Source organism: Leucopleurus acutus (assembly GCF_964270905.1).
Source record: "Leucopleurus acutus genome assembly, chromosome: 7".
NCBI classification, from domain to species: domain Eukaryota; kingdom Metazoa; phylum Chordata; class Mammalia; order Artiodactyla; family Delphinidae; genus Leucopleurus; species Leucopleurus acutus.
This window is the reverse complement of record NC_139150.1, coordinates 96,891,359-96,918,134: the sequence shown is the minus strand read 5'-3', so window position 1 is coordinate 96,918,134 and position 26,776 is coordinate 96,891,359. Positions and strand designations below refer to the sequence as shown.

Genomic DNA, 26,776 nt, shown 5'->3' with positions numbered 1-26,776 from the left:
AATTTATTATTCTACTTTTTTATTGAAACAATCCCCTTCATATAATGCAGTTCAATGATTAAGTCGATTTCTGTAATCTATTGCCTATATCTTTATAGATCATACATTTGAAGCCGAATTGTCCTTAAAAATATTCCTCTGTCAATTTCACACTTACTGATAGCAACTTTCTATTCATGCTTTGGGTCACAGACATTTCTGAATATGCCTCCTCTCTCCTATCAGATGCTGGAGTCACTGAGGGCATGAGGTTGTGTGTGGTCTGTGTTTGTTTTGTTTATTGACCATATCTGTCCTCCGGGCTGGGAAAGAGTAAGCACGGACTTCTGTCTGGTAGTGGAGGAGGGATCAGATCTGGGGGCAGACAGAACCATCATTCCACACACAGCTTGCACCCACTCGACAAAGATTCAGCTCTGTGGCTTGCACACCCCTTGGGTGATCAATTACTCACTGCTCAGACCAAGGATCCGTCGGGCCAGAGAGTAGAGCTCCATATCAGATCAAAAAGGGAGCAAATTCTTCTCCATTTGGATATTAAAAACAATTATAACTGTTGGGCTGACAGCCAAAGATAGGGTTCTATCTCACTGTTCTCTAAAGCTCAACGTGGTCTTTGAACTTTTAGGAATTTCATAATCTCTATTTAAACATATACTGTTATTCTCATGGACAAAAGTTGAAGGAGCAGTATTCCTTTGAATTGTTTTTCCAATTCGTTTTTGTTTTTTGGGGGTTTGCTTGTTTTTCCAATTCTTTTAAAATTATGCCACTATTTTAAATAGAATAAAAAAATCTAATAATATCATGAAAACAGGGATGTCAGAAATGCCTGAGAAACATCAAAACCACACATTGGAGACTGGAATACTCACCTCTACAATGGGTTGTGATAGGTATAAACATCTCCCAGCACTCAGTGGGAAACAAATGTTCTCATTTTTATTTCTGTGGTAACTGCACCATTACCATCTCACATGTGGGGAGTGCGACTAGAACAATGAACCACAGGAAAGGACCTTCAGCACAAGCTACCACTCTGTCAATACATCATCAAGGCCAGATTCTTTATCTACCTTTAAGGCATGATTACAATGCAGGACCACCACCGCTTCAGCCTGAAGTTGTTATTCACTATACCATGCTAAAACTATATTCTTACCAGTGAAGGAGCACTGGATTAATCTGTCTTTTTAACAGTTGGGCTGTTTTAACAGTTAGGCTGCAGCGTCTAAATGTTACACTTTTTGCGGTACGCGGGCCTCTCACTGTTGTGGCCTCTCCCGTTGTGGAGCACAGGCTCCGGATGCACAGACTCAGTGGCCATGGCTCACGGGCCCAGCCGCTCCGCGGCATGTGGGATCTTCCCGGACAGGGGCACGAACCCGTGTCCCCTGCATCGGCAGGCGGACTCTTAACTACTGTGCCACCAGGGAAGCCCTACACTTTTGTTATTACCATTTACAAGAGCACCCTTGGAGAGCACTAGCATTCATAACATTTCCTCTGTCTGAAAAATAAGAAGTCATCATTTCATTGCCTATCATCTGTTTGAAAGACGTGATTGCTTTAATAGTTACTATGATTCTCGACATATTTTGAACATCCATTCATGTGCCTTTTCTAACATTCTCAAGTTGGTGATGTAACATATATCTGTGGGGTAGAAGAAGTGACCGAAAGAATCAATGTATAAATGGTTGAACACCTAATAAGTTTCCATCGATTACTTAGGACGAAATATAGCCATATGAGTATCAAGTACCAGAGGAGGAATAATAAACATGCCACAAGAGGATTTTTCCCTAGATATCATTTAAATAGCAATAAAACATACAGTTTATATATAATCAAAAATAAAAGAAATAACTTTCAATATCTGTTTTAATTTCAATGTAATTCTTGGTGACAAGGGGAGAAAAAAGGCATCAAGAGTTTGATGTCTACATAGTAAAGTATGCTTTTACTTCGGCATTTTTATGGAGCATAACTGGCAGCCATAAAGGATGTCGGTAGGATATTTAGGCTGTGATTTTCCAAGAGTAGCTGGGAGCAATGAACACATTTCACCTCAGCTCACAGGCAAGGCAGGGCCCAGACCACAGCCCAAAGCTTGTTTGCTAAGAGAAAATAAGCAGCCTTTTCTCTTCCTTCTTAAATATAAATCTAGATTTATCATTAAAATGATTTCTGCATTTGACCCCTGATTACTACAGAATTTGTGAACTTATGTCTGCTTTGATTTTGTCTTTCCTGAATTGTTAGAAAAATGCAAAGTTTCATTATGCTTGATTGCCAAGTGAGAGGGTAAGTGTGGAGGCATTTTTCAAGGAACGCCCTTGTTCAACTCGCAAGCAGCACTTACTTGTGATTATATGCACACTCAGACAAGAGTACAAGCTTCTACCTTGACTGTCACTCACTGGGAAATCATGCATATATCAAGGAGCTTCTTTCAGCATGATGAATGCTTCCCGTGTTTGCAAACTAACACTTCCAATCCCAGTCGCTGGGCGGTGGGGGGAGGGGGCTCTCTTTCTTCCACTTACCTAAAATTGTCCCCAACGTGAGGGATTTGACAGCATTGAATTCTGTCCCTGAAGACAGGATGACTTGTCTCCTTGCATTCTGGTTAACCTATTAAATGTTCCACATGATATAAACATCAAAATGTCAAGCAATTTTGATGATAAGAGGATGGGAATCAAAGGAAGACCAAGAAAAATGATAAAAAAAAAATAAGCCATATGTTCCTGCTATCACAAAGGTTAAAGGAGAAAAGTGTATTATAAACAATTCTTGTAACACCTCAAATTCAACTCCACCTCATTGCCTATCCCGTTCCCCTACATTTGTCTTTATGATTTAAGTATCTATAATTGGTACAATCCACAAAGAAATGCAAGAGTTACTTTGAACCTCAAAGTTTTTTACTTATTTAGAGGAAATTTGTAACATGAGCAGAAAAATGTATTATTCATACAGATTCAATATAAAAGATTATTCTTCAAAATCCAGTGACAATGTGTGACTTAAAGACTCCAATGTTTTTCAAAATGTATTCCCACTTTAAGCAAGATCTTGCTTTTTCCCTTGTGTTTAAATTTCTGTAGCATTTGTTCTTTTGTAACCCAGTGGGAATAGGTTCCCACTGAAATATCTCCAGTAGTCACTATGATAAACTATGCAATATTTCCCAACCAAATAAAGTAAAACCAATGAGGACAGCTTTGTATTTTAAGTGGTCAAATATTAATAATAATTTTGACAGTCTCTTGCTAAACAAACAGACATTGCAAAACAAAACAAAACACACTGACCTAGCAAGACTTATGGAAGAAGAGTGCCAGATGTGCATTTCTTTTACTAGGATTTATTATCAAATTTTTGCTTTAGGTCATATATTCTGAGCTTCACAATTTTGATTACTGTTGCTGTTGTTGAATTTACAACCTTACCTCGACAAAGACCACTGCTGCTTCTCTGTTAATCTTCACCTGGTGAAGCTGTCCATCAGCCAGGTTTTTAAAACCAAAGTTAAAAACATCAGGTTCTCGGTGTCTGTTTAGCTTATACCTGATTTGCAAACTTCCTAAAGAAGAGAAAAATGACATTTTTAACTGAAATATAATTTTATAAAAACCGCCAATGCAGGTTCTAAGGCACATTTAAAAAACATATATAACTTGAATCTATGGAGCATTTACTTGAGTGCACAATAGTCACCTTTCCTGGACTAGTAATCATTTATGTGATGTTCTGGGGCCAAATTCAGAATTCAATTACACAGTCTTAAAAGTCAAGACAAATGGTCTTTTTCCAAGTTCTTCCACTTTCCTTAACCAGAGGAAAAAGTCTAAGTTAAGCATATGAAAATGCCAAGTTAGGCTTGAAGTTAATTATTCATGTGGTGTTCATATTATTAAATGGTAAAACCTCAAGCAACGTTATATTAACATTCAGTTACTATAAGCATAACTTCTTTTAATGTGACTTATGTTAATGCATTTTAATGTATCACTGACATTCACACACATATATATATATATATATATATATATTTTTTTTTTTTTTGCACAACCAGAAATGTTTTCTAAGGTTTCTGCCATAATCAAGAAGCAGCAAAAAGAGAGAAGTGAGTGATTTGCTACAATATCCAAATCTTCCAAACCACACACTGCTCTCCTTCATAGATGCACCCTCTACCTGGTAACTCTGGTACCACCTGTAATATATCTTATCAGTCAGTGATCATAGAAATCTTTCCCAGAAGTTAAGTTTCTCCCCTTTATTCTCCATGAGAAAAGGTTAAAGCTTGATTTTGCTCTCTAACTTGGAACGTCTTGGTTCTGTTCTCTTACTGGTGACCATGGGTTAGGTAACTGTCTTCCCACTTTTCTTTGTATGCAGATAGGGCATAACTGACTTCCCAAACACTGATGGGTAAAGAGCAATCATATTTACCTGATGCTCATGGAAATTGGCTTTCTATATGGTTTAATGCACTTCTTTACTTCCCTTCCAAGAAGGAGGGAATATTTTCCATGCATAAAATATCTTCTTTCAAAATGAACTGTGACACTAATTTATTCACATGCAGAAGGAAAGACTCCCTACCAATAACAAGAAGCACAGTTGAACATCAGATACATGAAATGATCAGATATTTATAGAAGAAAGCCATCTTAATTTAATCACTGAAATGGTAAGGCTAGTGAGAAACGTTTGGGGTTATAATGAAAACAAACCAACCCTAATAACATGGGTGTCACAGGGATGCACTTGTGTTTTCTTGTTTGTAGTTTAGCATTGAAAGGGCCCCCTCCTTATGGTCCTGATTTCTCCTAAGTCAGTCTTCTTGTTCGTATGGTGAAGATACTCACCATTCGGGGCGAGGATAACTGAAAGGTATTCCTCATAGAAGGAGCTCACATAGAGTAGTAAGCTGGGCATCCCTGTGGTCCGGAAGCTCAGTGTGGCCATTTCTCCTGTCAATGTCAGATCCTCATGAAATAAAGCCACAAAGGAGCTGGAGTTCTTACTGAAGGTGTCATTGTAATGTTGAAAGTCGTAAATCACTGAGGAGCCAGCTCCAAAATAGGCAGAAATTTCTGGAATGACATGCCTTTTTGGTTATATTAGCAATATGTAAGTGCACGTGTCTTGTTTTATGGATACTTCTGTATATTTAAAGAATATCTCTAATCCTTAAATATCTCAAAAGAGAAAATAATAATGGTATGCTTTGCTGCTTTTTAATTTAAAAATTTAAGATGAAAAACAATAAAGTATAAATAAAAAGAGAATCTCTCCATATTCCCATAACCCAAAACTGAGTAACAATATTTTATTATTACCTCCAAAAGGCTTCATCTTACGATTACAGAAAATTAAATGTCCAGTGTAAACATACAGTTAAAAGGTTATTGCTCTCCTCAAAGTGTTGCATTGATGACCCTCTGAGAAATCCAGAGCGGGTGACATCAGATCTAACAGAAGCAGTCAACGGCCTTCAAAAGAATAGAATCATACCTCCTGCCAAGTGAAATGGAGGCATTTGGGACAGAAACAATTCTATTTCAGCTAATTACAGAGAACTGCCTGATCTTTTCTTTACAGTGTCAAATGCCAGAAACGTCTTCATAGAGTTCAAATGTTCCATCCTTTCCCTGTAAGCTGCTCCTCGGTCACACTCACCGTTCTCGCAGAATGGCCCATCATACGCAGAGAAGGTGCAGTCACATTCGATCCCTCTGCGTTTTTCTCTACACCTCCCTCCATTGCGACACAGGTGTCCATAGCTGCTACAGTGTCCTGGACACCCTGGCTCCACTCCTGGCGTCATTGTGGCTCTTTCTTCCAGATCCAGGGCCAGCCCGTTCAACCTTAGAGACCGAATGCATCCCAGGAAGCCTCTCTGTCTGCTTGCTGTTCCACCTACAAGGGAAACACTGCAAATGCAAACACGTTCCTGGGTGTCTTCTTCAGGATTTCATCTTCACTTTGAACTGAGGCCAAGGTTTTATGAACAAATATAATTCTGAAAACGTAGGCTGTGGTCAAAAGTTAAGAATCATCAAATGGCACTGAACAGACCATTAATGAAAATATTTTTTAAGTTGAACTTGGTAAATATTTGTTCTAAAAATACTTCTTCAAGTTATATTTAGAAAGACATTTTTTTACATTGTTCCTTTCTTTCTTTTTTTTTTTGCGGTACGCGGGCCTCTCACTGTTGTGGCCTCTCCCGTTGCGGAGCACAGACTCCGGATGCACAGGCTCAGCGGCCACGGCTCACGGGCCTAGCCGCTCCGCGGCATGTGGGATCTTCCCGGACCGGGGCACGAACCCATGTTCCCTGCATCGGCAGGCGGACTCTCAACCACTGTGCCACCAGGGAAGCCCCTACATGTTCCTTTCTTAAAGAACAAAATAAACACCATTGATCCTTTTTAAAGTTTAAATTTACAAACAATGACATGCATAATAAATGTTACATAGTTGAAAAATCTTTGCAATGTAATATGTATTATAAATTTGTAATATATAAATTTATGTATGTATTTAATATATATTACAAATTTGTATATATATTTATATAGCATATCTATTACACATATATAAAATACTAATTCTTACTTAGAAGAGCTCTCACTAATAAAGCTGTGAAAAGGAACTGAGGCAAGAACAAAGAAAAAGAAGGCAGAAGGGGTAAAACCAAAATTTAGCACCTCAGACCTTTCATACTCCATGCTGGCGGCTCTGAGGTCAGGTGGTATAACATTAACCAAATAATATATATCCCCCTATATTTCTATCATTTCTCATGTGAGCATAATAAATATGGGAGCACAGGAGTCACTTGGAGTGTTTGCTAAAAACAGATTTTGGATTTATTCCAAAAGATTCTGATTCAGTGGGCCTGGGGAAGGTACCCCAAATCTGAATTTTCAACTAACTCCTCAGGCTTTAGAAACATTACCATAGTGGAAACACTAGTTCTAGGTAGATTTCCATCCAAACTTTGTTCCTAGAAATTCCGCTAATTAATCCTCAGGACTATAAATCAGAAAATAGAATTATTTAATTTGATTTGCAGTTTGATAATTTAAAATGAAGCCTCAACTCAGTAAGAACTAACTGTGCTTGAAGCTGTTTTATGGTGCCATGGGCTGTATACATACACACACGTACACACACACTTAAATTCACTGAATAGCATTAGTTCCTGGACACAGCAGTATCACCTGGCAAAGCAGACTGTGTGCTAATTTGTGATTTATATCAATTTTTCATTGGACTGTGTCCTTATTTACTTTAAAATATGTGAGAAAAGACCAAGTGAGAGCTATTTCGTTAATCTGCTTAGTTTCCAAATTAGAATAGAGTTATCTAAAAAGCAATGTAGCAAAAGTTGTTTCTCCCTTTGGGAAAAACAAACAATAATAAAGAATAAGCATGTAAGTTAGAGGGAAGACTCCCACTACCCAGAGCTTTAATCTTTAAAGAATGGACAGCAGAATAATGAGCCAGCTCTGGGTCTAAACAAGGCATTTGCAACAAGAGAGCAGCAGAGGGGGTGCAGGACTGAGAGGAACCAGGTGCTGGGCTGGGGAAAGTCCTGCTGTGCCCAGTCACACGAGGCTGCCTCAGTCTCCCTGGGCTCCTATGGCCTGTTTCTGAGGGGACTCTGGAGGATTTTGTCCCAATTACGGGGCTGGTTCTCTAACTATACTGAGAAGTGAAGTGAGAGAAATGGATAAAAATTGCTATTTGTTTTATAAACAGTATGGATAAGAAGTAATTGAAACAAACATAAATCATCTATGATATTGCGTGCAAGCTTGGGAATCAGTCCAACACGAGTTTGGATTTTCCTTCCAGTTGGGTTTCTATGGTTAAGTCCCTTGATGTCTCTGAGCCTCCACGATCTCATCTGCAAATTGGGTACAATAATCTATAGCAGAGATATTTATATTAAATGAGCTCTTGGTACATAGTGTCTGTGTGGCTGAACCACACTGACTCCCTTTTGTCAGCTCCATCTTAGGCCCACAGTCCCACCCCCTCCTCTTTCTGGGGGACTGAGCTTTAGCTTACTCACACGGAATGCATCCCAGCCAGTTAAGTTCCTTATCAACCTTTACCCTTGCCTTCATCTAATATGAAAACTGGAAGAGTGCCTTTTGCTGATGCAGATGGTCATGAGACCCCCTTGGGGAGGAAAAAGTCCCGATTCCTGACCACGGGTGCTTCTCACTTGGTAGTCAGATTCTATTTTTAGTTTTGGCTCCTTTAAATCCCCCAGGAGCCTTTTCCATGGCACGAAGTGCAGCTGTGAACGTCTCTGGCTCATGGTCCCCTGGATGTAAGTTACCCACAATAAACTTCATAATTGCACTTTATGGAGTTGCCTGCTTCGATTTGCAGTCCCAAAGTTCCTTCTCAGTTCAGAGGATTTTATTCAATATCTCTGCCTCCCACCAGGGCCAATAGTAGTCCCTGTGGCCATTACTATTATCACTACTGCTGTAGCTGTGATTTTCTCTTGGTCCACCTCTGCATTCACAGCACAGCTCAGTTACAAGCTGCTAGCAGCACTCACCCACGAAGAGTTGGCTGTTGAGCTGCAAGCGGGTGTGCCCATCAGCTGGGGCAGTTTGGGTCTCCCTAGGGAGCTGATCCACTTGAAGGGATGCTTCTTTAACGTTCCGTTCTGCCCTCACATGGTGCCACCTATTGTCGTTAAAGGGAGTGGGGGACTGCACCGTGACCTCACAAGGCCCATTCCCCACATCAAAGGAAAAGGTCACTTCTGCAGGGGCTGGAAATAAAGATATGAGAGCTGGTCAAGTTCATTCACAGGGGAGAAAATTTGGTCTTGAGTAGACATGAAAAAAGCACCATGACATGCTCCTTATGAAAGAAGACCATGATATTGATGCAGACAAATGTCAGTCTGAGCTGGTAAAAAAAAAAAAAAAGCAAAAGCAAAAGCAAAAAGCAAAGCTGACTTTAACATACTTCTTCTTAGAGTTTACTATTCATCTTGCTAAGCCCTAAGCAATAGAGATATTTACCTATAAAAATACAACTAACATTTTATCTGACTTCATAGGTATAAGTGAGTTTATTTAAAGGTGGTTTAAATCTTAATATAGTTTTAAAAGCACTATGTGAAATTCACAAAGTAAGAAATTAAGCTTTGTCTACATACATAAACAGTATGACTAGTCAATTAAATCACATAATTTTGTGATTTAGTCAGCAGTTATTTGACCAGTTTGGTTTAATATCCTGATTGCACATAGAATTAAGACAACAAGGAATTGTATAGACTGTTGTATGTTTCGTGAATCACTGTTTTACTTTCTATTAAAAATAATTATTTAAAATCATAGAATTTTAGCATTTAATCAAGAAATACAACCGACAAAGGAAGCATGGCAATACATCAGAAATTACGTTACTAACGAGGTTATTGTTAATAACTGAGTACCCCATGGCTTTGCCCAGGGTGGGCAACTCACCTCGCAGCTCTAGCCTGATGAAGTCTGTGATCCCCAGGTTCTCTACAAACACCCCCGAAAAAGCTGTGGTCTTAAAAAAGAAAGACACATCAGCGCTAAGCTCTCCTCGGAATGTAGGGAAATGAAGGTATGAAGTCTCAGTATTGAAGGAAGCTGAATTCCAAAATGAATCTGTTTACAAGAAGAAAAAAAAAAGACAGTGAAAATAACAATGAAACAAAACAAACAACAATTACTTTTTATATTTTTAGGATTTTTACCATTCATTGCATTATTTATCTTTAAAAGCCTTCATTTTGTGGTTCTTCTGAACATGTAGCCATGACATGAATGTCCAAATAGTGATTCTTTTGAGGATTAAGAACCTGGACATGGTTGCAACTGAGTGGAGGGACAATCACTTTGGAAATGACCCGTGTTTTTTTAAAAACAATATTATTTTTTGAATTATCATCAAGTAAAATTGACTTTTTAGGGACATACAGTTATATAACTTTTAATACATTTGTGGATTTGCATAGCCATCATTAAAATCAGAATAAAAGACAGTTCCATCACCTCAAAAACCTCCCTCTTGCTATTTCCTTATAGTCACAACCTCCAACCACCCTTAAGCCCTGGCAATCATGAACTAGTCTCTGTCCCTATAGTTTTGCCTTTCCAAATAGCATATAAATAGAGTCATGAGGCATGCAACCCTTTGAGATCGGCTTATTTCACTCAACATAAAGCCTTTGAGATTCATTCGAGCTGTTGCATGTCAATATCTATTCCCTTCTACTGCTCTGTAATATTCCATCATATGGATCTGCCACAGTTTATTTGTCCACATTCAAGAACACTAGGGGTCTTTCCAGATTTGGTCAATTACACATAGAACTGCTATAAACATTTGTGTAAAGGTTTTTGTGTGGACATATGTTTTCATTTTTGTAGGGTAAATTCCCAGGGGTATAATCCCTGGGTCATATGGTAAGTATGTTTAACTTTATAAGATACTGCCAAACAGTTTTCCAGAGTGGCTGTACCATTTTTAATTCCCATTAACAATGTATAAGAGACACAGTTGTTTCATATCTTCACCAGCATTTAATATTGTGAGTATATATTTCTTTTATTTTAGCAATCCAAATTGGTGTGTAGTAGTATCTTGTTGTGGTTTTAATTTGCCTTCCCTAATAGGTAATGATGTTGAACATCTTTTCATGTGCTTATTTGCCATTCTTATATCCTCTTTGGTGAAGTGTGTTTTTAACTTGGGGAGAACTGACATCTTTCCTATATTGAGTCTTCCAATCCATGAACACAGTACATCTCTCCCTTTAGTTAGATTCTTTGATTCCTTTCTTCAGTGTTTAGTCACTTTTTGATGAGTTACAGATCTTATACATGTTTTTGTTAAATGTATACCTAAGTATTATATTCTTTCTAGCTATTGAAAATGACTTTGTCTTGTAAATTTTGGTTTCCATTTATACATTGCTAGCATATATGACTGATTTGTCTCCTGTTGACCTTGTATCCTGTGATCTTGTTGAGCTCACTTAATAAGACCTAGTAGGGTTTTTGTTTTTGTTTTTGCCGGGGTGGGGGGACATTCCTTGAGATTTTCTACATAGGCAATCGTATGTATATACGTGTGAATAGAGTTTTCTTTCTTGCTTTCCAGTCTGTATGCACTTATTTTCTTTCTTACATTATTGCTGTGGCTAGGACTTCCCATATGATCAAAGTTGTTGAATTGATGTGGTGAGATTGGATATCCTTATCTTGTTCCCATCCTTAGGGGGAAAGCATTCAGTTTTTCACCAATTATTATGATGCTAGCTGTTTTGTACAGATACTGTCTTATTAAGTTTAAGAATTTTCCTTTTATACCTAGTTTGCTAAGAATTTTATTATAAATGCTATTATGATGTAAATTATCATGTTGAATTTGTTATCATAATAATTCAAATTATAATGTTCATATTAATTGATATAGAAAAAGCACCTGGAGTGATTTTTCTTCCTTAGACTGTTAACGTGGTAGATCAAACTGATCATCTTCCAAATACTGAATCAGTCTTGCATCATGGGATAAACTGCAGTTAGTGGTGGTGCATTTTTAAAAATATTCCTGGATTATTTGTTAATGTTTTGTTGAGGATTTTCGCATCTGTGTTGGTAATAACATTATCAGTAGTTATCATTTTTTTGCACTTCTTCGTCTAGTTTGGATGTCAAAGCAATGCTCTCCTTAAAATGTTGGAAAGAATTTCCTCTTTTATTTTCTGAAAGAGGTTGTGTAGATATGGTATTATTTCTTTGGTAGAATCATCAGTGAAACAATCTTGGTCTGGATTTCTTTTTCAGAAGGTTTTTAACTACAAATTCAATTCCATTAATACTATTAGGTCTATCCCAGTTGTCTGGTTTATCTTAAGAAAGTTTTGGCTGTTAGCGGTTTTTAAGGAATTGGTCCACTTCATCTATGTTGTAGAATTAATATGTGTAGAGTTGTTTGTAGTATAGTTTTATTATACTGTTGATGTCTGTGGGGTCTGTAGTGTTATTCCAACTCTCATTTCTCATATTGATAATTTTTATCTTCTCTTTTCTTTCGATAGTTTTCTTAGAGGTTTATCAATTTTATTAATATTTTAAAAGGATCTTTTTTTGTTTTTATATACTCTGATTTTAATTTAATTGATTTCTATTCTTTATTATTTCCTTCTTTCTGCTTGCTTTAGGTTTATATTTCTCTTCTATTTCTAGTTTGGTTTTTTTTTTGGTGAAGTCTTACATTATTGAATTGAGATCTGTTTTCTTTCATAATATAAGCATTTATTGCTCTCAATATCCCTCTAAGCACTGCTATAACTGCATACTACCAATTTTGATACACTGTAATTTTCATTCAGTTCAATATATTTTATCGTATCTATTGAGACCTTTCCTTGACTCAGGTATTATTTGACAGTTTGGTGTTTAATTTCTAAGTGTTTTGAGACTTTCTCACTATCTTTTTCATTTATTTCTAATTTAATTCAATTATGTCAAATCTTGCATTTTGTAAGATTTAAATTGTTTAATATTGGTTAAAGTTTGTTTTATGACACTAAATATGCTGTATCTGGGTTAAAGATTCATGTGCATTTGCAAAGAATGTGTATTCTACAGTTGGTAGAGTATTCTATAAATGTCAATTAGATTCATTTGTTTTCTGGTGACATTCAGGTCTTCTATATCCTTGCTGATTTTCCCTCTATTAGTTCCATAAGCTAATGAGAGAGCAGTATTGGACTTTTTAATGATAATTATGAATTCCTCTATTTCGCCTTTCCACCCTGTCAGTTTTTGCTTTATGTATTTTGAAGCTCAGTTATTAGCATACACATTTAAGATTCTTCAGTCTTCTTGGTCCTTTTTTATATGTATTAATTTTCTTTGCTTGCAAGCAAAATTTTAGTAAAAACTCCAGATTTCTTTAAATTCATGTTTGTGTAGTATATCTTTCTCCATCATATTCTTTTATTATGTCATTATATTTGAATTGAATTTCTTATAGACAGCCTATAGTTGAGTCACAACAATCTGTCTTTTAATTGGTTTACTTAGACCACTTACATTAAATACAAATGTTGATATGTTAGTTCTATCATTTTATTATTTTTTCCTATTTGTTCTATTTTTTTGTTCTTCTGTTTTCCTTTTTCTGGCTCCTTTTGGGTTATTTAAACATTTTTCAGTATTCTATTTGTATAGCAGTTTCTTATTTGGTTCCTTTAAGGATTACAATATATATACTTACCTTTCTTAATATGCTTAGAATCTGTGTTTTAACCACTTCAAGTGATTTGTAAAAACTTTGACAACAATTTTGTCCTTTTACCTACTCCTGTTTATGTTGTTGTTGCCATGTGTATTATATCTACATAAAATTAAAACCCTGTGACCCTGTGAAATAATGTATTTTTTGCTTTCAACCCTCAGATATATTTAAAATAACTCAATAGGAGAATAATCTATTAAATTTACCCAGTTATTTACCATTTCTAATGTTGATTTTTTTATTCCCAAAGTTCAAAATTTCCTTCTGATATCGTTTCCTTTCTATCTAAAAAAACTTCCTTTAGAAATTCTTTTAAAGGATGGCTTCAGGCGATGAACGCTTTCAGCTTTCTTTCATTTGAAATTTTAAAAAATTTTACCTTCATTCCTGAAGTATATTTTTGCTTAACATAGAATTCTGGACTGACAATTCTTTACTTTCAGCACTTGAGAAATGTTTTGCCACTTCCTTCTGACCTCTATATTTCTGATGAGAAACTTACTGTCATTTGAATTGGTGTTTCGCTATAGGCAATGCATCATTATTCTCTCTAGCTGATTTCAAAAAATTTCTCATTGTCTTTAGTTTTCACATCAGTTTGTTTATGATATGTCTAGATGTGAATTTCTTTGAATTTATACTGTTTCAGGTTCATTCAACTTCTCAAGTCTCTCTTTTGCCAAACTTAAAGTTTTCAGCCATTAGTTTTTCAAATATTTTTCAGCACCAGCACTCTTTCCTCTCTTCTTCTGGAAATTCAATTACATGAATGTTATATCTTTTATTATTAACCCACAGGTCCCTGAGGCCCTGTTCATTTTTTTTTCAACCTTTTTTCTTTTTCTTGTTCAGATTGAATACTTTCTATTTATCTATCCTCAGTGTCATTGATTGTTGCATCTCAAATCTGCTATTTAACCCATCCAGTGCATCTTTCATTTCCATTACTGTACTTCTCATTTCTAAAGTTTCCATTTAGCTCTCCTCTATATATCCTATTTCTTTGCTGAAACTTTTTCTTTTTCTATTTGTTTCAAAAGCATTTATTATTACTTGTTAGAGTTTTTGTGTAATAGCTGTTTTAGTGTCTTTATCAGATAATTCTAACCTCTGTGTCATTGGTATCTGTTGATTACCTTTGCTTATGCAAACTTGGATTTTTCTGGTTCTTTGTATGTGAAGTAATTTTGGACTATTTCCTAGATCTTTAAAATATGATGTTAACAAACTCTGGGCTTTGCTTAAATTCAAAGTTCATGTTGATATTTTTCTTATTTTGCAGGCAGCTGTCCTGGTTAGGATCTGGCCACACATTCCAACCTGTCCTCCGTGCATGGTCCATGGTTCCTATGGCTGTCCAGTTTTCAAAGCTTTTGCAGTACTACTCAACTCTGCCTCACTTCTGCACCACTCAGTGGCCAGTCCTGGATGGTAGCCTCTTCAGTTCTCAACTTTGGTCTATAATTAGGAGCAGACCCAGGCATGTGTAGCTCTGAGGTGAACCCAGGACTTCATAGACAACTTGTGGCATCACTCTCTTGAACTCTTCCCTCTCTGTGCTCTTCCAGATACTTTCCAATTCCCTGCAGCTCCCTTTTCAATCATACAACCAGAAAACTAGGGTTCTATTCAGCCTGATTTACTGTGCTTTCCTATTCACTCCTGCACCTGTACATATGTCCATTGCCTAGTGATGGGTGAACAGAGAAAGAAAACAAAAGTAACATGAGTCTGCCACTGTCGTAGAGTCAGGGCTCCCCTGTCCAGAGCAGAAGATGCCTTTCCTTGGAGTTCTGGCTCTTGTGTGTTTCTGAGGCAGCTTCTACCACTATTGCCATGGGGCTGCCTGGGAACTGGAACCTCAGAAAACAGAGAGAAGGGGAGAAATGAGACTACCGTGCTCTCTCACAGTTAGGAGCTCCCTGTCCCCTCCTCCAACCAGGACTAGAGGACTTCTCCTGGGACTCTCTCCATCTGGGACCCAGCGGCTGAGAGATACTGGAGGAAAAAATAAATGGTGAATTTTGCTTTCTCTTCCCTGCTGCTATTTGCTTTCCAGAGTCCTGAGATAACTGCTTCACGCATTCTGTCCAGGTTTTATGGGTGAGTTCAGTGAGAGAGATGGGGTGGGTTGTACTTGCTTCACCTTATCCAGAAAGAGAACTGTGGTTTGCATATTTATGTTATGAGTGAGAAAAATAACTATACTATCATCGAGTCAAGGCACGTTCATAGGCTTTCTACATTTTGACTATCTGCATCTCAGTATTTTTATTATCTGAAATAGGACCCTCTTTTTTTTCCAATAGCAAGGTTCAGAAATGCCAGGGTTCCCTCACATGGCAACACCTCCTATGGGGCCCCAGGGAGGGTTGTGGTTCCACAGGCCCCACTGTGGTACTGCCTGGCTCAGAGGGCAACATGGCTACTGTGGCCTTGGTGGACATTGTACTTTGGCCTCTCCTCTGAGATGAGTGCCAGAAGAGAGTTTGGGGCAGAGGACTGACGTGACCTGATTTTATTCCCTCTGGCTTTTGTGTGGAGTACCAGCTAAGTGGGCAGAGACAGTAGCAGGTAGGCCAGTTATGGGGCCACAGCAACAATCCAGGTACAGGTGGTAATGGAGATAAATTCTGGATCCATTTTTGCAGTTAGAACCAATAAGATTTGCTGATGAATTAGATGTGGGTTATGATAGAAAAGAGAAGTTATGAGTGACTGTAATGTTTTCAGTCTAAGAAGCAACAGGAAGAATGGAGTTGCTATGCATTGATTTGAGGAAGGTTGGTGTGGAAATGCTTTCTTTTTCTTTTTTCATTTTTTTGACAAGTTGGGTTTGAAATGCCAATTGGAATGAAGAAGTACGGAATAGCCAGCTGGATGCAGGAGCTGGGAGTTCAGGAAGACTAGGTATAGGTATAGGCGTGGAGGTCACTGATGCCCATGCCGTATTTAAAGCCATGAGATGATGGGAGAAGATCACCAATTGAGAGCAGAGAGGAGAGAGGGCAGAGCATAGAGCCCTGGGGAACCCCAACGTTATCCTGCTGGCGAAGTGAAGGAAGGTTGGGGAGAGGAGGGTAGGAAAATTTTGTGGTATGCTGGCCACCACGTAAAGAAAGTGAATTAAAGAAGTTTGAATCATGGGAGGAATCCAAAGTTGCTGACGGGTCAACTCAGATGATATCAGGGAATAAGAATTGGATTTAGAAATGTTGAGTTCTCATTGGTGACAGGAAAAAGCAGTTTCTGGGGAGCAATGGACGAGATGGAGGAGAAGGACTGATATTCAAGAGAGAGTAGAAGTTTGAAAATTAAAGATAGAACTCATATATTTTATTTCAGTTATTTTGGGGGCATGAAGGATACACAAGATGCAGTTGGAGGGGTAAGTGGAGTTAGGAGCATCGAGACTTCCTGTGTAAAAATTCAGAATTGTCAGAAGGCATTAATGACTAGATACACTTGATGGGTTCTGTCCTCTCATTTTCTCCTTATCTTACCAATTTCAGGCATTCAGCAAAGTGCCTTATACTTAGTAGGTACATATTAGATGTTTGCTGAACAAGTGATATATTTCAGATGATTCCATGAATCTTTGCAGCACAGTCTCATGTAAATGTCATATAAGAGATACCTCTACATAATCCAGAGGTAATATGTTTTTTCTCAATTACATTAACAATATACACTTATTTTATAAAGTTAATACATTCCTAATGAAGTACAGATTATCAGTACAGACAGTGTTTTTATGAACCCAGGCAGTTCGATTTCTCTTAAAAGATTGAAATGTATTAGCAGGGATGAAGACAGTTCCTCTTGCCACTACTTACTGTCCCCCGAGCAGAGCAGAGGCCCCAGTGTATAAGCCACTTCAGAATGTGGTCGCCCTGTGTCTCTCATCACAACCTGAGTGACCGGCAAGTGCTTCTTATGGGAAAGGACTACTGTGTTGCTGGTCCTAGAAAACAAATACAACCACCTTAACATTATTCTGAATAATGTACAGAAGAGTAATAGTCTTTGATTGCAGTTCAAGGAGTATTAAGCTAAATTTGTAAGTACATAACAATAGGGAAATCAAACATCTCATCTGAACACTTACAAACATACTAATATATTGAATGAGGTCTTCTGAGGACCAGAGACCTTTGTTCATCTACGTGACCATAGAGAAGAAAGCAGGCAGGTCCAAAATTATGGTCACGGATACAGGCATGAGATTACATTTCAGTGCAATTAGCAGCTCATTGTTCTTTCCAATTCAGCCACTGTGTAATACTTAAATGCAGAATTTACAGAAGCAACAGCAATCTTCCTTCATTAAAAAAAAAAAAAGACAAAAAACAAAACCACCTGACTGACAAGACTTAGGTTTTCAATACTTGGACTTTTTTTTTTTTTTACTAAAGTTTCAGAAATTCCTACTGTGGTTATGAGGCATTTCCTTATTTGTTGAAGCCATAAATTTAAAAACAAAATCAAAACAAAATACTGATTCAAAACCATGGTGAAGATATGATACAATATATTCTTAAAATTAATAAATGGGCTAATGCATGGGAAAGTGCTTTGCCAAAGATTGTCACCATCCATTCATTCGACAAACACTTATTATGCTTCTATTTGCCAGGCCCTGTGTGTTGGGGATGTAAACATAAAACCCACCATCAATGCCCCCCAGTGGATGTTATAAATAATAACAATACCAATAATATCATCATGTAAGTGACTATTTGGGGATATATTAATATCTATGGTTTAATACAATAGGATTGGAACAGGAGCCAGAGGACCTGGCTGGTAAGTTGGTTGTACAACCACCGTCCTCTCTGGACAAAGTAGGAAGGTTTTTCTATACCTTGTAAGCTGTTCATATTTTTCATTGTATACTTCAATTACATACGTACTTCTGATTTATGAACAAATACTAGTTTGTCTAATTTATTGTTCTGTGTAGAACCTAGTAAGTTTTAATTCCAAATTATTACAAAGCCACCACTCACTCTTGTATATACAAGTTGAAACATTTGAAACTGCCACTTTTGCAGGTCAAAAAATCAGCTGTTTCACATGGTTCAACCTGACAGCTTTCCTGCAAAAAAAGTCTTCCTAACTTAATAGTTAATCATTCCAATTCTGCTAGGCATCAAAATATTCTTTTAAGTTAGAAAATGTAAAATTATTAAGATTTTTATTTTGTTTAAAAATTTGAACAAAGTGACTGGCAGTGCATATGGTAAGATATGAAAAATATGAAATAAAACCCTAAAATTTAAGAAACAATTTTTAAAAATCAGATTGCATCAAAAAATCAGACTGAATTAAACAACATGGCTTTATCTGGCGAAGCCCCTGCAACTCCTGCTGTTAGAAGTACACAGGCTTCATCCCAAGCACATAACACCTGACTTTGTTGGGAACGGTATTCACAAGCTAGAAGATGTCACTGGATTATGCGGGAGGGGGTCAGTCTGGAAACTTATTTTGTTATAAACACAGGGAGAGCACACCAAATCAATTCCTGGTATTTAATATCAGTAAACATTACAAATAGTATTTTAATTCCCGGGATTGCTATTTTGGTAGAACATCTTAGAGGAAAAATGTAAGTGCATAAGTTCTTCATTGAGGATCTTTGAATTTTAAGGCACATTTTTTTTTTTTTTTTTTTGTGGTACGCAGGTCTCTCACTGTTGTGGCTTCTCCCGTTGCGGAGCACAGGCTCCGGACGCGCAGGCTCAGCGGCCATGGCTCACAGGCCCAGCCGCTCCGCTGCATATGGGATCTTCCCGGACCGGGGCACGAACCCACATCCCCTGCATCGGCAGGCAGACTCTCAACCACTGGGCCACCAGGGAAGTCCTTAAGGAACCTTTTAAAAGCTACACTTTCTATATAGCAAAAAGCTACATTTTAATTCTGTTTTTAACATTGACAATGCATTCACAGCCCTGAAAAAAACTTAAAAAAAATCATAATGCATGTAGTGTGCATTAAGGCAGATAGCATCATAAAGTCTTTTTGTCCTTTTGTTGTTTGCAAAGTACCTTCCTGAATCTGAGAAATTTTAAACTCTTCTTATTAAAAAATTCTTTATTTGTACAGGTCATTCCCACTGTCCATGCTTTATGTAAGATATTATATGCCATGTTCACCAGACTCATTCAAAACTGCCTAATTTTTAGTTACATCTGTTTTCTTCTTGCTTCTCAATTGTTTCCAAAATTTGTAAAGATTGCATGAATATCTAGGTATGAAAATTTCTCACAAACAGTTTTAAACATTCAGTAAGAGAACTTCCAAATCCACCTTTTTTTGGTTTTAGTTTCTAATGCTCTAGAAATTCTTCTGAGTTTTTTTGTTTGTTTGTTTTTCAGTAGACTTTTTTTTTGAGGTATAATGGAGCTTTGACTACTTTGAGTTGTTGGGAAAGCTGCAGGGGAGAAATACTGGGTCAACTTTAAGTTTTATGATTGCTGGGGAGAAAGAGAGACTGGCGACAACATAATTTTCATCACCCAGAATTACACATTTTGAAAGCTCCCAGGCTCTTTTTTGGGGTTAGCTGTTCTACTGGCTCATCCCTTCGGCAAACTCACACTGTATTAATTACTGCGGCATCATAAGACTTATTCATGTCTGGTAGGGCTGGTCTCCCCACATTGTTTCCATTTTCAGAATCGTCTTAGCTATTCATGTACCATTCTTTTCCAAATAAATTTTAGAACCTGTTTGTCACTACCCCCAAAAATAAACAAATGTTTAGCATTTGTTTGGAATTAAATGGAATCAAGAAAATTATTTGGAGGAGAGATGCTTAGTTTTCCTATTCATGGCAGTGGTGTGATGTCTCCATTTATTTAGGTCTTCTTGTATTTTCATAATAAAGTTTTATGATGTCTTTTTTACAAAAGTCTTGCATATTTTTGTTATCTTTATTCCAAGGTACTATACCCTTTTGTTCCTTCTGCTAGTAGTTTTTATATTTTCTTATAGTAACACATTTTTGATAAGAATCCAGTTATTCTAAGGTTCAGTAAGTAGCCTTACCAAACTCTCATTAATTTCAATAATATTTCTGTATATTCTCTTAGGTTTTCTTTGTTGAAAACGATATTTTCTATGAGTAATGTATCTTTATTTCCTTGTTTGCAGTCTTTCCAATTGTGGTTTTGAATTGCCTCATGTATATTTTTTACTCTTTCTATTATTCATTTCTCACCTAATTGCATTGTAATCAGAGAAACTGTTCATAGGATAACAACTACTGTAAAATTTTTTGAGTTTTGCTTTATGGAATATTGAGAAAATCAGTTTGCAAAAATGCACTACATGTGCTTGAGAAAATTATGTATTCTACAATTTTATGTTCCCAACAAATCAAGTTGTTAATTTCATTTGAAAATATTCTATCTTACTAATTTTTGTTCATTTGATTACCAATTACAAACAGATGTACATTTAAACCTCTTCTTACCATGGTTGATTTGTAAATTTCTTCTTTCAGTTTTGTCAATTTTTTTCTGTATACATTCTGAGTCATTTTTATTAGAAACATACAAGTTTATTAGCATTGTTGTTTTTTTATAGTGAAATTAAGCAATATCTTATAGTAATAGTGATCTTTGTCCACATTAAACCTTAAAATTTTACTTACTTTTTCGTATATTTGCCTGGTAATTTTTTTTTGGCATTTTGTTTTCAATATGCCTAGGTTTACAAACAAGATATGTTTGTTTTTAATTCAATATGACATCTGGATTTAAATGGTTATTTTTGTCATATTTATGGTGCATGATTACTCACACAGTTTTCATCTTGTACTTATTGCTTTCTCTTTTTTAAAATTCTCACTTTCTATCTTCTTTTGTATTAACTAAGTTTTTAAAATCCCATTTTTTCTTTCTTCCCTCTACTGATTTGAATATTACATGCTTTGTTTCTATTATTTAGAGGTTACACAAATTTTAAGACATAAACTTTAAGCAATTTAATTCTAATAAATATTTATAAAACAAGTTTTAAATTTCAATAATATTTTTATTTCTAAACATTCTTTTAGTTCTTTTGTAAACCACAATCATCTCTGTTAATAGGATCTGACTGTTTTCTCGTGTTTCAAATTCATACATACAGTTACATGTTACCAGTGTCTAGTATTTTCTTTTAGTTTTTAACCTCTGAGTTTACAATTTTTTTTCCTCAATATTTCCTCCTGCCTCTGAGACCTTCCTTATAAGATCACTTTCTTTCATTCTGAAAACCATTCTTAAAAATTCCGCTTGTGGAGTCTGCTAGTGGTAAATTTCTTCAGTGTCTGTTTGTCTGGATTTTAATTTTATTCCACTTTTTAAAATATCAGCTGGGTAAACACTGGGAGTTTGACAGTTATTTCACTTCCGCCCTGTGAGGGGTGTGTCCCGCCCTCTGTGGGCTGGGTCCTGGGCTGTTCAGGGGTGTCTGCTGGCTGGCTGTCTTTCCTTTAAGAGTCTTGCTTTCATCTCTGCTCCTTTTAACATTCTCTTTGGTGTTCTTTGATCTCACCATGGTGTGTCTAGATATGGATCTACTTTTATTTATCCTGCTTGGTATTCTAATGTTTTCTCAAATCTGGACATTTTTCTGCTATTTGAATATTTCCTCTTCTTCATTATCTCAAATCTTCTCTTCTGAAACTTTAATCAGACACATTTTCAATCTTCTCCACATGACTCCTCCATGTCACCGCTTTTCTCGATCCCATTTTGCTTCTCTCCGTTCTGTGTCATTGATTCTCACATATTTTCCATTTCACCAATTTTCTGATCACTTGTGTCTAATATCTGATCCAACAAATCTTAAATTGGGTAAATATTATCATTGGCTAATATTCTTTTGCAAATCACAATCATCTTTCTTAATAGGATCTGATCACTTTCTCATGTTTCAATTCCAGTTTTGATCTTTCAAGCAGCTCACATATTTATTTTATCTTATGTTTTGAATGTATCCATGATCTGAGACTTTTAGGCATCACATCTACACTTTGTGGTTTCTTCTGCTTCCCACATCTGTCCTCTGGTGTTGTATAACCCTGGATTGTGAGCTTATTTTTGGTGGCATTTTATCTGTGGGAATCCTGTGAGGTCTGTGTGAAGGGGGAGGGCAGGCCTCCAGTGAGAATCTCATGTAATCCTATGATGAGCCAGTGGTGCTGCCAACCTGTGGCTATGTTAACTTAATTTGAGGACCATCCAAGTCATATAAATTTGGGGACCATCCAAGTCATATAAATTTGGGCTCCAAATCTGTGTGAGGGCAAGTCTGTAGACATGAGTTTTCAGGGAGCTATTTTTTTCTACCCAGAGTGCCTACTGGATGATTTGTCCTTGTCTACCTTTTCTTTGGGTATGCAGCCTTCTGAGACCTCCAGTTGCATGGAGAGCTTTGTATTCTGTATATCCTCTTTCATGGACTCAAGGCCTTGTCTGGTTTCCCCTGTGTGGCCATTTAAGAAAACGAAACTAGGAATTAGGAAGGTCAGCAAACAGCCCTGGGTCAGCCAAGGGGTGGTCATCTTATTAACTGGATTAACTTAACTTTAAAAAGTCAGATATTTCACTTTCAGTGAATGGGAAACATTAATTCCTATTTTGTCTTACTAGAAAAATAAAATGGACATGATTAGTTACTCACAAGTAAACAAAAATAGCTACCTAATATTTTAGGCTTCAGATTAATGATATCATACACATCAAAGCTTGTACTTTTAACTTGCTAGGGAATACTTTAATTTTTTCTCTTTATTATACTGTTGTGTCCAATGTCTGCCAAAGGTACATCGTTTAAGCAATAAAAAAATTACAGTTTGCACAGGGAAATTATATGGAAATCACCATTCATTCCGGTCAGCATCACAGTTGCAGTAATATTGAGAATCAATGCAGTTCCCCTCTAATCCACAAGTACATTTTTGAGCATCAGGCAGAGAACCTCCCCAGTAAGTGTGTGTTTCATTGGTTCTTCCAACCCACCAGCTCACTGGGGTTCCATCTGAAAGACAAGTATGAGAAAGATGACACCTACTTTGCCCCCCACTATCTGCCTCCCCAATATAGTTCCTTTACTTCCCTCTATTTAAAACATAGAGAGACTACTTTAGAAGTGAGCATATTTTAACTGTGCAATAGGATCATTTTTAAGAGGACTCCCAACTGTTTAAAAAAATGTATTTTAATGTCAAAACTTACGTTGTCACCAAATTTTTTTCTTTTATCAGAAAATGAGCATGTAGTCCCTAACTCATTCAGGCACGATATTTACAAACTTTTCTTGAGGACTCCACTTACATAATTTCTTTGGAAATAACTTTCAAGAAAGAATTGTCATCAAAATAAAAACCACAGTAATTTACACACTGAATCTAAAATCTGTTTCAGATCCTAAAATGCCATTAAAATGTTTAATGTTATTATAAGAAATATGGATTTCTTTCACTTTATTTATTAGCTAAAAACACTGGCATGTGTTTAAGACATGTACTTCCTAGCATGTCCTAAAAGTTTCTTGGAGACGTGCTTCTTCTTATACTGAATGGGTTGCTCTGTATTTGGAAACTAAAGAAATGGCACTGATAAGCCTTCTTCATGCCTGAGGTGTCTTCGGCTTGAGCAAGTCCGAGACAACTACACCAAGTTCTTCAGCTCATTCCCCTCCTCAGTGCAACGTATAATTAAGTGACAGGGCCAGAGGCTGCCTCAGCTCTGCAGGACTGCTCATTTACACTAAAGATGCTGCTGAGGCCCCAGTGTGGGATTACAGTACACCTGGGGGAGGATGATCAGAAAAGATGGCACACACGGGAGGGTGGAGGGGAAACAGTCCCTAGTAAACAGAGAATCAGGGCAGGAGGGGAAACGGAAGTGACGTCAGTTCTGCAAAGATGCCTGTCCATTTTCATGTGCTCTTTCAAACGCTTAAATTGTCCCCATCAGGCCCCCACTAAGAATCTGAAATAACTTTCTCCCTAACTTACAATTGCCACTGCTCATTATGGCTCCCTGTTCAATGAGACTTCTGCTTCTGCTGACAACCTCTCAGCTGGTAAACACATGGACTGCATTCATTACCACGCACTGCAGGCCCAGTGGGTGACACGTGTGCCAAGAAATGATATCAACCATCTTTTTTTTTAATGTGTTGAAAACATCTTTAGGGGGTGGAAAATCTTTTTAGTGTATTATTTAATAGGTACTTAATAGACATTTTTCAAAATTCCATCTTAAAAATGTAATTATTCAACATCCTCTTTCATCGACTTGAAGAGCAAAGAAATCGTTATATGCCAATGTGTTACTGTGTGTTTACATTTTTCTCTCTAAAGTGAAAATCATTAAGTGTTTTTTAAAGGTACAAAATGCATGTGGCTCCATTCAAGATTCCTTTGAGTAACTTAGAGAATTTGCATAAGAAATAATTAGGAATAATATGAAGAAGAATTAGAGGCTGAAATGAAAAGGAATAGGAGAGATATCAATGACCAGGGTGCACGGCTCTACTTCCTCAATTATTTTAGGCCATAGTTCACTGTCCTTCTCTCCAGCCACAGCTACAATCCTCAATGACCTTAAGCATTCATAGTATGGCAACCAAATGGTTTCCTAGAGTCAACACTTACTGTCACACAACTTCCTCTTTAGCCACCTGTAATCATATCCCCTGAAACTATATGTAACACAGAGACCTTAAAGATGCTGAAAGAAAAATGTTTCAGAACCTAGCAAGATCCTAGGCCCTCTGCTCCTCCCTGGCCCTCTTGGAAAACAAAACTTACACAAGAGCTGCTGCACTGAGGCCCCAGACTTGCTATATCTCCTCTCAAGATTACCACCTCCTCAGTCTCCTGATAACTTCTGAGAATTTGAACAGTGGAAAATTCTTGAGAGAGAACTGAATTTTGACTGACATTCCCCAATCTACCCTATAAAATTCCTAAGCTACTTGTTCCCCACATTGCAGTCCCCTTGTACTGTTTTCACATTGCAACCTTCTAATGAGGGACCCAGGCTTTGGTGTGTTCACTCCTTCCACACAAGAGTAGCATCAAAGCTCTGCACACCCATTTGTGTCTATTGATAATACCGAGCAAATTAGTGCAACAATTTTAAGGTGTATTGGGCTACACTATTTGCCTGCCTCAACTCAACCTTAATTAAACACTTCTGGAAATATATAGGTCTGTAGTGAATTTGTTTAAATTAAGTTTGTACTAACAATCCAGTAGCAGCATATAAGAAATGCAAATAACTTGGCATGTATGGTTAATGAAGGCCCTTATTTTGTTTTTTTAGCAGGTGTTTATTAAGTTTACAAGTCTTTTCTCTTTCCATCTTTCCCCCCAGCCCCAATTAAATACTTGTTTAAATATTTGTTTTTGTTGCTGCTGTTGCTGTTTTATATATTTATTAACATATCGAAGGGCTAACAATTGAGCAACCACATGCAAATCAATAGGCAGACACTGGCCCTCCAGGCGGGAATCCTTTGCTGGTCTGGGTCGTGTCCAGGTTCTGGAATAGACCATCTGCTAGTTTGTATGCGTTTGCTCCATGACTCACTGGGTGGTTTTGTTTTATGACTTTGTTAGTGGTTGGTTCCAACACTACTCTCTCTTTGCCTCGTTTTCCCTGGTTAGACAACCCATAACAATAATTTACTCTCCTGGAGGCAGCTTTCTCATTCTTCTGGGAACATACAATTTTAGCTCAGTGATCTATTTGGCATCAATCAACTAACAGTAAGTACTAACTAGCACTAACTATAAACTCAATAAACTGGAGAGATGCAAATAAGTAGCCTTTACTTCATGCCATTTATAGATGTGGTACAATTAAGTTCTGGCAAGGTTAGTGTCTTAGCTCTGAAGACTCGAAAAAGATAAAATGATTTCCTGAGTCCCATAGCTGCTGAGTGACAGGGACTTGTCTAAGTCCTAAGAGCTTGAACTCAGAGAACCTGCCTACTGCCCTCTGCTCATTCCACTCCCCAGATGCCTAATCAGAGAAGGGGCAGGTCAGCCTCCAGAAAGCCAAGCAGTTTCATGAAGGCAGTGAGGTTGCACATTCCAACAGAATGGGATTTTTCAAAGGAAAAAAATATAAAATTAAACATAAGAATTTTCAAAAGAAGAAAAGATATGAGAAATAAACTAGTAGCACTTACGTTGTGTGAAAGAGGCGGGGATACCAACATTGTTCCCCAATTTACAATTAGCCAAGACACTAATTGCATCGCCTATGAAAAAGAATCTCATGGAATAATCACCTCCAGATCACTAAGCCATGTTGTCGTTAGCAATCCTTCCCGAGATAAGACAGAATTAAGATGTCCCTGCCCTTCATGGCAGATGAGCACTGAGCATTCCAGGGGCCTCCTTAGGAGGCTTTTA

At 37.1% G+C, this 26,776-nt stretch overlaps 1 protein-coding gene across 1 annotated transcript in view; it reads right to left on the bottom strand.

Moving 5' to 3' along the window:
• Nucleotides 1-26,776, bottom strand: part of LOC309964522 (contactin-associated protein-like 3) — a gene marked incomplete at both ends in the record, with an annotated part of 184,471 nt that overhangs the window by 14,859 nt on the left and 142,836 nt on the right. Inside the window, 8 exons of the mRNA XM_082843614.1 lie at nt 2,550-2,637; nt 3,459-3,592; nt 4,884-5,111; nt 5,698-5,937; nt 8,606-8,824; nt 9,531-9,701; nt 17,181-17,308; nt 23,226-23,382. Of these exons, the coding sequence (XP_082699740.1) occupies nt 2,550-2,637; nt 3,459-3,592; nt 4,884-5,111; nt 5,698-5,937; nt 8,606-8,824; nt 9,531-9,701; nt 17,181-17,308; nt 23,226-23,382 (1,365 nt within the window). The remainder of the gene's footprint in view (nt 1-2,549; nt 2,638-3,458; nt 3,593-4,883; nt 5,112-5,697; nt 5,938-8,605; nt 8,825-9,530; nt 9,702-17,180; nt 17,309-23,225; nt 23,383-26,776) is intronic.